We start from the raw sequence: 11,416 nt of genomic DNA on the forward strand, positions 1-11,416 counted from the left end.
GATATGGGGATATATGTGTATGTATAACTGATTCACTTTGTTATAAAGCAGAAACTAACACACAATTGTAAAGCAATTATACTCCAATAAAAATGTAAAAAAAATAGACTCACTATAGATGTAAGGACACAAAGACTGAAAGTGAAGGGATGCAAAATATGTTTCATGCAAATAGAAACCAAAAGAAAGCTGGGGTAGCTATAGCTATATCAGACAAAATAGACTTTAAAATAAACACTGTAATATAAGACAAAGGTGGGCATTACATAATGATAAAGTGTCAATCCAACAAGAAGGTATAACATTTGTAAATATTAATGCACCCAACAAGGAGAACCTAAATATATAAAGTAAATATTAACAGAGCTAAAGGGAGAAATTGACAGCAATACAATAATAGTATGGAACTTTAATACCACAGTTACAACAATGACTAAATCATCCAAACAAAATCCATAAGAGAAGTCAACCTTAAATGACACATTTATCTGACAGGTTTAATACATATATACAGAACATTCCATTCAAAAGCAGCAGAATACTCATTCTTCTCAAGTGCACTTGGAACATTCTTCAGTCTAGGTCATATATTAGGCCACAAAATAAGTCTCAATAAATAAGAAGACTGAAATTATATCAAGCATCATTCTGACTACAATGATACGAAACTAGAAACCAATTACAAGAAGCAAACTGGAAAAATCACAAATATGTGCTTAAACACGTTATTGAACAACAAATGGGTCAACCATGAAACCAAAAAGAAACCAAAAAAAAAATACCTTGAGACAAGTCAAAATGGAAATGCAACACACTAAAATCTATGGTATGCAGCAAAATTGATTCTAAGGTAGAAGTTCAGAGCAGAACAGGCTTACCTCAAAAAATAAGAAAAAATCTCAAATAATCAATCTAACTTTACACTTAATAGAAACAGAAAAAGAACAAATGAAGCCCAAAATTAGTAGAAGGAAAAAATAATAAGATCAGATGAGTAATAAATGAAATAGAGACTAAAAAGACAATAGAATAGATCAATGAAACAAAAAGCTGGTTCTTTGAAGAAATAAGCAATATTAACAAACCTTTATCTAGACTTAACAAGAAAAAAGAGAGAGGGCTCAAATAAATAAAATCAGACATGAGAGAGAAGTTATAACAGATAACAAAAAATACAAAGGACTAAGAGATACTACTATGAAACTAGAGGAAATGGCTATATTCCTAGAAACATACAAATTTTTCTCATAGTGGGCCAAGAAGCAAGTCTCAACAAATTTCACAGAATTGCTATAATTTGGACCTTGGTGTCCAAGCAAGTAACACTAAATCAGAAGTTGATAAAGATACATGTTTTTAAATATTTTGTACACATGGAAACATGTAAATAAGTCAGGGGTAATAAGTAATACATAATGAAATTTAAAAAATACATTAAATTGTATAATGTTAAAACTTCTGGAATGCAACTACAAATGTTAAAGAGAAATGTATAGCTGTAAATACTTACTGAAGAAAAGAAAAGAAGTGAAAAATTAATGAACCTGGTATTTATCTCTAAAAAGTTAGTAAAAAAAAGAACAAACTCAAAGGAAGCATAAGGAAAAACATATTGAATTATTGATCAAAGATAAATAAACAGTATCCACACCTGGTCTCTAGATGGAAAAGAACTGTCAAAGCAAGTAAGTCACCAAGTAACAGACTGCTAAATTAGAATATCTTAAACTTCTATGCCTCAAAACAAATCATAATATTAAATATTCAAAAGCAGACAATAAACTAAAATATATGCTTCAAATATGACCAAGAAATAATATCCTTATATTAATAAAAATTTTACTTAAATGAGAAAAAGAATCAAATTCCAAATGGAAGTGGATAAAGACTATGAAAAAGTAATTTATACAACCATTAAAGAGGGAATACAAATAATCAGTAACCATATGAAAACATTTTCAAAAACATGAAGAAAATGAATAAACAGCAATGAAATATCCCTTTTCATTTTTTTTTCATGATGATGAACTCTCAATGCTGATGAAGATTTAAGAAATCAGATACTCATGAGCTACAGGTACAACTTTGGGGGAAAAAATTGAAATATCAATTAAAAATTTTAATGTTGATATTTTTCATATGTATTAGTTTATTCCAAAAAATTGGAGATGCAGACAAATAATTATGTGTACTCATAAATAGCAATGTATAATCTATGTTGCAAACTTCACTCTAATAAATAAAAAAATATTAAAACCTAAAACTTAAGGTATGAGATTTATTAAGCACATTATGAGCTATCTCTAAAATAGAATGTTAAAGACTCAAAAGAAATGCTCAGTAAATGAGCTTTAATAACATGGATATTCAGAATATATTATTCAGTGAAAAAAGCAGCATATAAGCATACTATAATGCCAACTGTGTGTCTGGAAGGAACTTGAACTAAAACATTAATGGTAGATCTTGAGATGATTGAAATTATAAGTTTTTCCTTTTTTTCTTCCTATATTTTTATATATTGAGTATATATGAATGAAAACAATAGAGAAATAAGTTGGAATTAGTTGCTGTTTTCTAAGGGAAACAAATTTATATTATACTCAAATTTATTATTTTGGTGTATTTAAAAGTAGTCTATCATTCTTAAGCCCTTAGAAACTGGTTCCTCACAGGTCTGATCTTCAGAATTCTGTTTTAATATGCTTTATAATCATGTTTTAATAACACAGGACCAAAAATTCACTCTCAGGTATAAGGTCTATAACTGTTTCTACTATTAAACCAGCTTAATTACATTTATTTTTCATTTTCATCCTAGGACTACATGTATTTTGAACTCTGGTCATAAGAATCAGCCTGAAAGATCATGCCAGAGATCACTGGCATTAAGTTTTGCCAGCCCTCAGCAAAATTAAACAAATTTCACTCAGAATATCTAAATAAAGTTTTGTTTCACTAAAATTATTTGTATGAATTTTTCTGCATAATAAACCACACCAAAATTTAGGAACTTAAAAATGATCATTGAAAGCAAAAATAAACAAATTGGCCATAATCAAGCTTTTGCACATCAAAGGAAACCATAAACAAAATGAAAAGACAACCTATAGGCTGGGAGAAAATATTTGCAAATGATGCGACCAACAAGGGCTTAATTTCCAAAATATACAATCAGCTCATATGACTCAATAATGAAAAAGCAAACAACCCAATCAAAAAATGGGCAAAAGATCTAAATAGACATTTCTCCATAGAAGACATACAGATGGCCAATAGGCACATGAAAAGATGCTCAACATCACTAATTATTAGAGAAATGCAAATCAAAACCACAATGAGGTATCACCTCACACCAGTCAGAATGGTGTCATTAAAAACTCTACAATGACAAATGGAAAGGGTGTGGAGAAAAGGGAACTCTCTTACACTGTTGGGGGGAATATAAATTGGTACAGCCACTATGGAGAACAGTATGGAGGTTCCCTAAAAAACTAGGAAACCATAAACAAAATGAAAAGACAACCTATAGGCTGGGAGAAAATATTTGCAAATGATGCGACCAACAAGGGCTTAATTTCCAAAATATACAATCAGCTCATATGACTCAATAATGAAAAAGCAAACAACCCAATCAAAAAATGGGCAAAAGATCTAAATAGACATTTCTCCATAGAAGACATACAGATGGCCAATAGGCACATGAAAAGATGCTCAACATCACTAATTATTAGAGAAATGCAAATCAAAACCACAATGAGGTATCACCTCACACCAGTCAGAATGGTGTCATTAAAAACTCTACAATGACAAATGGAAAGGGTGTGGAGAAAAGGGAACTCTCTTACACTGTTGGGGGGAATATAAATTGGTACAGCCACTATGGAGAACAGTATGGAGGTTCCCTAAAAAACTAAAAATAGCATTGCCATATGATCCAGCAATGCCACTCCTGGGCATATTTTCAGAGAAAACTCTAATTTGAAAAGGTTCATGCACCCCAATTTTCATAGCAGGACCATTTACAATAACCTAGACATGGAAGCAACCTAAATGTCCATCAACAAACAAATGAATAAAAAAGATGTATATATTTACAACAGAATACTACTCCGCCATAAAAAAGAATAAAATAGTGCCATTTGCAGCAACATGGATGGACCCTGAGATTATCATACTAAGTGAAGAAAGCCAGACAGAGAAAGACAAATACCATGATATGACTTATATGTGGAATCTAAAATACGACACAAATGAATTTATTTACAAAACATAAACAGACTCACAGACATAGAAAACAAACTTACGGTTACCAAAGAGGAAAGGGGGTGAGGGAGGGATAAGTTAGGAGTATGGGGCTAGCAGATACAAACTACTATATATAAAATAAACAACAATATCCTACCATATAGTACAGAGAACTAAATTCAATATCCTGTAATAAATCATAATTAAAAAGAATATATATGTATCTTTTTGAATTATTGTTTTCTCCAGATATATCCCCAGAAGTGGGATCCCTGGATCATATGGTAACTCTATTTTTAATTTTTTAAGGAACCTCCATACTGTTCTCCATAGTGGCTGTACCAGTTTACATTCTCACCAACAGTGCAAGAGGGTTCCTTTCTCCACACCCTCTCCAGCATTTGTTATTTGTAGACTTTTTGAAGATGGTTATATTACCTGTGTGAGGTAAGATACATGCACCCCAATGTTCATAGTAGCACTGTTTACAATAGCTAAGACAAGGCAGAAAGTTAAATGTCCATTGACAGATGAATGGATAAAGAAGATGTGGTACATATATACAATGGAATACTACTCAGCCATAAAGAAGAATGAAATAATGCCATTTGCAGCAACATGGATGGACCTTGAGATTATCATACTAAATGGAGTAAGCCAGACAAAGACAAATATCATATGATATCACTTATATGTGGAATCTAAAAAAAAATATGATACAAATGAATTTATTTCTAGAAAAGAAATAGACCCACAGACATAGAAAACAAACTTATGGTTACCAAAGGGGAAAGGGGGGCAGGGATAAATTAGGAGTTTGGGATTAACGTATATACATTACTATATATAAAATAGATAACTAACAAGGACCAACTTATAGCACAGGGATATATATATATATATACACACAACTGAATCACTTTGCTGTACACCAGAAACACAATGTTGTAAATCGACTATACTTCAGTTAAAAAACAATGATCATTGTATTTAGCTCAGGATTCTTCTGTATAGTTCTCCTGATCAAGACCTGGCTCACTAATGCATGTGCAGTCAGTAAACAGATTGGCTGGGGACTGTCTCATCCCAGATAGCTTCATTCATATTTCTGGCTGTTGTCTGAGGCAACAGGGGCATCAGGCCACATAGCTCTCATCATCTAGAAGGCTAGCCAAAGCTTTTACATATGACTATATTAGAAAAGCAGCAAGAAAGTAAGCTCAAATGTTCATGCTCATTTCAAGCTTCTGTTTCTATTGTACTTACTAATGTCTCACTGGCCAAAGCAAGTCAAATAGCTATGTCCAGATTCGAGGAGTGGAAAAATGACTCAATTTCTTTATGGGAGTTGCTGCAAAATATTGTGGCTTTTTAAAATTCTCCCCATTCTACCATTGTCCACCCTCTGGTTATAATTATTTCATTCTCCCCACATGAAAAATATCCTCAACCATCTCAGAACTTCTAAAACTCTCTTGCCTTATGTCATCAGGTTCAAGTCCAGTATCACATGATCTGCATCTTTTGTGAATGCAAATGAGGATACTTGGATGCAGTTCCTCTTGATTCAGAGACTTCAAAACTAAAAACACCCAACAATAGTGAGCCAAGGGCAAAATAACCACAACAAACAAATGGACTCCTCATAGCAGTTTTAGAATTGAGATGGGCATGTGTTGCCAGCTCCCCTTACTCCAGGAACAGAGAATATTCTGCCCTCTGGCAGTAGCCCTCTAGTCCATCACTCTCTGTGGCTCTGCCCTCTGGGATTTTGGCTCTGCCTTCTGAGACATTTTTTCTTTTCTAAATGAAATGGCCATGTTTTTAACTAAGTAGCTTTGTAGACTTCTTCCTACCTAAGGAAAGTTGGAGACAGAAGTCTTTTCATCTTAAACTGGCTCAGCCTCTTTTAGTCTATGCTAGTATAACTCTCTTAAAAAACTGTATGGCTTCCCATGTATCAGATTTAGCCCTCTCTATTAGCAAAAGCCACATCCAGTCTTCTTTTCAGGACAAGCAAGATAGCTGGGTTCTAAAAGCAGCCAGAGACTACATCCTTATACACAAGCACTTTTCAAGCCTCTGCTTACATCAAGTTTGTTAATGTCCCATTGGCCAACTCAAGTCACATGGCTAAATCCACATTCAAGGGACATTTAAAGAGATCCCACTCCTCGATGGGAGGCACTATAAAATATTGTGGACATTTTTTTTCACACTCCACCACATGATTTAACGGGTAATTTTTCTTGATTTGAGTTTGCTATAGACTGAATATTTGTGTCCTCCAAAATTGATATTTTGAAACCAAATCTCCAATGTAATAGTATTTGGAGGTGGGGCCTTTGGGAGGTGATTAGTTCATGAGAGTGGAGCCTGCATTAATGGGATTGGTGCCCATATAAAAGAGGCCCCAGAGAGCTCCCTTGCCCTTTCACCATGTGAAGTTATAGTAAGAAAACAGCTGAGTATGAATCAGGAAGGGGACCCTCATCAGACACTTAATCTGCCAGCATCTTGATCTTGGACTTCCCAGATTTCAGAACTGTGAGAAATAAATTTCTGTTGTTTGTAAGCCACTCAGTCTATGGTATTCTGTTATAGCAGCCCAAACTGACTAAGACAGTGTTACCTATAAAATAGTTTTTAATATATGATTTTATTTCTCAGTTCTATCTCATTGTGAAACTGATAATTATTTATGATTATTCTTGGATATGGTTGGTTTCAACAAGAGATAAATCCAAAAAACAGGTCATTCTACATCAGAACTACACAGACACTGTCGTAAGGGGAACAAAAGAGATAAAGACTCAGTGAGATATAATAAAGCAAGGACTGAATATTTCCACACAAAGGCTAATCTTCCTTCTTACAAAGGAAGGATAGAGAAGCGTTTGGATAGAGAAGCCCTTGTCATACAAAGATTGCCATTTCACGTTCTGAATAAATCCTATCCTGGTGGTAAGGATTTCTGTCCGCAGACGAAAATAGTAGGTTTTTGTTTGCAAAAGTTCATGCTTGGAATGGGTATGACTTGGATCATTCTGGAAAGGTGAAATAAAAAATTTGAAGGAGTCAAAAGTGACTCATCTAATGAGAGAGGGGTAGACTTGAGTCAGCTATTGCCAGTGGGTAGGGATTGGTGGCCTACTCCCTTTCAGTGATCCAGAGGTAAATGGACCCACATGTATGCCTAAAGACGTTTACTGGGTGGTTGGCCTGGGAGATACACATAAAGAACCCCACTCTCTGGCCCAGTCAGAGGGAGTGAGGGCTCCTGCCTTCCAAAGGACCTTGGCCTGTGCACTTCTCCCCAATTTTCTAGAGTTTATAACATTCCTTAGTAGTCTTTTATGACCTTTTAGTTGGAGGGCAACACACACACACACCCTCAAAACATACATGAGATTGAATCTCTTACCACACTGGTGATAAGATACTTGGAACCAAACTGATTTCAAGAAGAAAATAATACGATTTTTTTTGCTCCCAAATTTTGTGGAGCAATTTAATTTCCAAATTATGTGTCTCATTTACAGTTCCTAATATGAAACTTATCTGCCTACAACACCTGGAAGACACATTGACTTTTCCCTCTCCATTCAGGTCTGATTGAATCAGGGTACGGCGCCACTGGGGCAAGGTACTCAGCCCCGCTAAATTGTGTCTGTGGTAGTAGTATCCACTTAAAGCATTGTCTGGAACATAAAATTAGATTATTTTTAGCACAGTGTATGGAACACACTGAATGCTTAGTGTATATTAGTATTATTACAGCCATATTCAATTGAATGTTGATAGTTCAGATATTCACACACCCACAGTGGAACATTAGTATAAGAAGAAAATTGGACCTTATTCACACACTCGTATCTTGTTTGTTTGCCTCCATTTAAACAGATATGAACACATTTTTAGAGGACAAAGGAGTTTTGTTTGAAATTATTAAATTTGAATACGTTCTGCTTTTGTTTTGCTAAGGCTTCCAAAGGCTAAGCACAAAACATTAATATTTCAATGCTCACTTTCCAGAACAACGTTCTAAACTATTTATGTAAGATATGTTGGAAAAAATAAACTTGTCTCCAGCTCACAACTTATCAAATACATCTCATGCAATAAAACAATTACGAGAGGAAGAGGAAGATGAAGTATGAGCTATGTGTCTGTTTCCAGTCTCATCCTTTGTGATTTGGGCATTTGGGGTGAGAAGCTGGTAAAACTGATCAAGAAGAGATCATGTAGGCATTTTGACACAGGTGAAATTGTTTTAGGGACAAAGTTTAGCCCTACCATTTACAGATGATTTTGAGGCTCTTCTAGCACCCTGAGGATTAGAAGCTTTGACAGCACCTAGACCCAGTGGCCTTGGTATGAAAAGTGACACTCCTACAACAGGTCATAACACAGACAAGGTTTCTTTAGATGATACTGGAGATGGAAAAGTGGGAGCAAGGACCCAAGGAACAGGGAGCAGCATGCAGTGGGGAACTAAAAGGGATAGACTGACTTTTAAAAATACATGAAGTACTTTTAGACTCTGGTATGACTTGATGACATTATGAGGAGTGGGTGGGAGAGCACTGAGGTACTGTTAATACCCCATAGGGAGCTATTGAGCCAGTGGGTACTTGAGTTGTTATTGTTGTTATTAACACTCTAAAGAGAATTCGATTTCTATCAGGTATTGAAGATAACTTAGCTATATGAAATGAGGGGTGTTGTCGTTGCTGTTGTGTGTTTGTTTTCTGAATGTGAAACTTCCAAGAAGTAGCATTAATCTTGCATGCTTCATTTTTTTTGTCACTGAATATGTGGGATTCATGCATGCTCCCCAAATTATCAGCCAGTGAACACATTTGATATGGTGCAAATGAGATTTTCAATTGCCTTATCAAAACAATCCAATAGAATTTTAGAGCAAATTAACTGGAATTTTAAAATGCACTTCAAAATAAGATGTTATTATGCATAGAAATATATTACCCATTAGTCTCACCAACTATGTATGTGAATATGACACCCTACCACTCTTAGAGAAAAGTAGATCATGCCGAAAAATATTTTCCAAGTCATCCACCAAAATAATTCATTGACAGATGGGTGCTGACATTTTGGGGGAAACTCCAGTGCTCCTGGTTCTTAATTTCTGATCATTCATTGAGATAGTGGTCCTCAAACGTTAGCATGCATCAAAGTCATATGGAGGGATTATTAGAACAGATTGCTGTACCCCATCCCCAGTGTATCTGATTCAGTAGCTCTTAGGTGGGGCCTGATAATTTGCATTTCTAACAAGTTCCCAGGTGAAGCTACTGCTACTACTGATGGGGTCCAACTTTGAGAAACTACCACATTTCATCCAGAATTCCATGAGCTTCTGAAGGAACCAAGTTCAAAAAATATCATGAGGCTTATTAAACATTTTAGAGGACCACTGGCATAATCCAAATTACCCCATCTTTAAATAGCATGGTTGGAGACCTTCAGGTATCTACTACAGAATGTAATGATGATTTAATGAAATCATAAGAATTATGCCAGCTCACAGGAACTGACACTGGGAACTTACCCATCTCTACCAAGAACTTTGGTATTTATTGCCTTTGAATGTGCATGTGGGATATCAACTTTGCTGGTCCTTTCTGTCCCTAAGGACTGTATTCTCAGAAATATACCAAACCATCCTGTAGGAAATATCATTCCTAGTGCAGCTAGCAAGCAGTTGGACCAGTTGGTATCTGTTCCACATGCAAAGTCTGCAGGACAATTATCAGTATTCAAAGAATTTCGGACAATTATCAGTATTCAAACTGATATTCAAAACTAGAGAAGCTTTGGGTTTAGATTAGTTTGGTTTTGTTTAGATTCCATAAGTTTACAAGCCAAATGTCTACTGAATGTCCAAAGATAATTCCTACTTCAAAGCAAAAGAGTCACCTTTGCTGTTGTACAGATATTAGGAACACTGGTAGTACAGCATTGCTTTCTTGGTTTTTATGTGAGAAAATAAATGCTAGAATCAATATGGCTATAACTGCACACACTTCTTGGGACATTGATGTAACCTGGAGATGTAGCTGTCTGGAATTTAATTTTTCCACCACATGAGTAATTGTTGTAGATCATTTCTTCATGACTATGTATGTGTCAGATACATGTGACCATTCCACACTACCAGTACTAGCTTAAACAGCTTGAAGTCATCAAAGCAGACCTTCCTTAACTTCCTGCTAATCTACCGACAAACTTATTTGAATTCACATTCATAGTTTTTTTTCCTCCTTATCACAAAAGAAGAGGTATCTGCCTTTCCTCCCACCAAAAAGGCAACCAAACCATTGGTGCTCTAGATGCTTTCCTCCTCCCAAAGCACTTTGCCCAATCAGTTAGCTCCTTTATCTTCATCTCTAACCTCTCTCCCTAGAGCAGAGTATTACTCTTCCAGTTAGCAGAATTAACATAACCTAGGAGATTTTTAAAAAGGCAAATTCATGGGCCCCACCCTAGACTTACCTAGTCAGAAACTCTGGGGATGGGGCCCATCAATCTGTGTTTTAACAAACTCAAGGTAATTTTAATTGTCACTGAAGTATGGGAAGTACTAGAATAACACAGTGGTTCTCAGACTTATCTACACATTGGAATCACCTGGGAGCTTTAAAAAGCTACTGATGCTGTGTCCTATCCCCAGAGATTGATTTCATTCATCTAAAGAACAGCCTGGGGCTTCCCTGGTGGCGCAGTGGTTGAGAGTCCGCCTGCCGATGCAGGGGAACGCGGGTTCGCGCCCCGGTCCCGCGGCCGGCGGCTTCCCTGGTGGCGCAGTGGTTGAGAGCCCGCCTGCCTATGCAGGGGAGCCGGGTTCGTGCCCCCGTCCGGGAGGATCCCATATGCCGCGGAGCGGCTGGGCCCGTGAGCCATGGCCGCTGAGCCTGCGCGTCCGGAGCCTGCGCTCCGCAACGGGAGAGGCCACGACAGTGAGACGCCCGCATACCGCAAAAAAAAAAGGAAGAAAAGTACAGCCTGGGCACTGAATTTTTTTTTTAATAGAATTCTTTTAAGAGCAGTTTTAGGTTCACAGCACAGAGATTTCCCATATACCCTTCGCTCCCACAAACACAGAGGCCCTGTAATTTTTTTTTTTTTTTTTTTTTCGGTTCGC

The 11,416-nt window shown here is 36.2% G+C and overlaps 1 protein-coding gene across 1 annotated transcript in view; it reads left to right on the top strand.

Moving 5' to 3' along the window:
* The window catches only part of LOC102996918 (phospholipid scramblase 1-like), a 45,846-nt gene extending 42,887 nt beyond the window's left edge, over positions 1–2,959 (top strand). The window contains exon 8 of the mRNA XM_024131794.1: positions 2,822–2,959. Within this exon, the coding sequence (XP_023987562.1) occupies positions 2,822–2,918 (97 nt within the window). The 3' untranslated portion in view covers positions 2,919–2,959. The remainder of the gene's footprint in view (positions 1–2,821) is intronic.
* Positions 2,960–11,416: the final 8,457 nt, after the last annotated feature.

This window comes from Physeter macrocephalus, chromosome 1 (genome assembly GCF_002837175.3).
Source record: "Physeter macrocephalus isolate SW-GA chromosome 1, ASM283717v5, whole genome shotgun sequence".
Lineage (NCBI taxonomy): Eukaryota > Metazoa > Chordata > Mammalia > Artiodactyla > Physeteridae > Physeter > Physeter macrocephalus.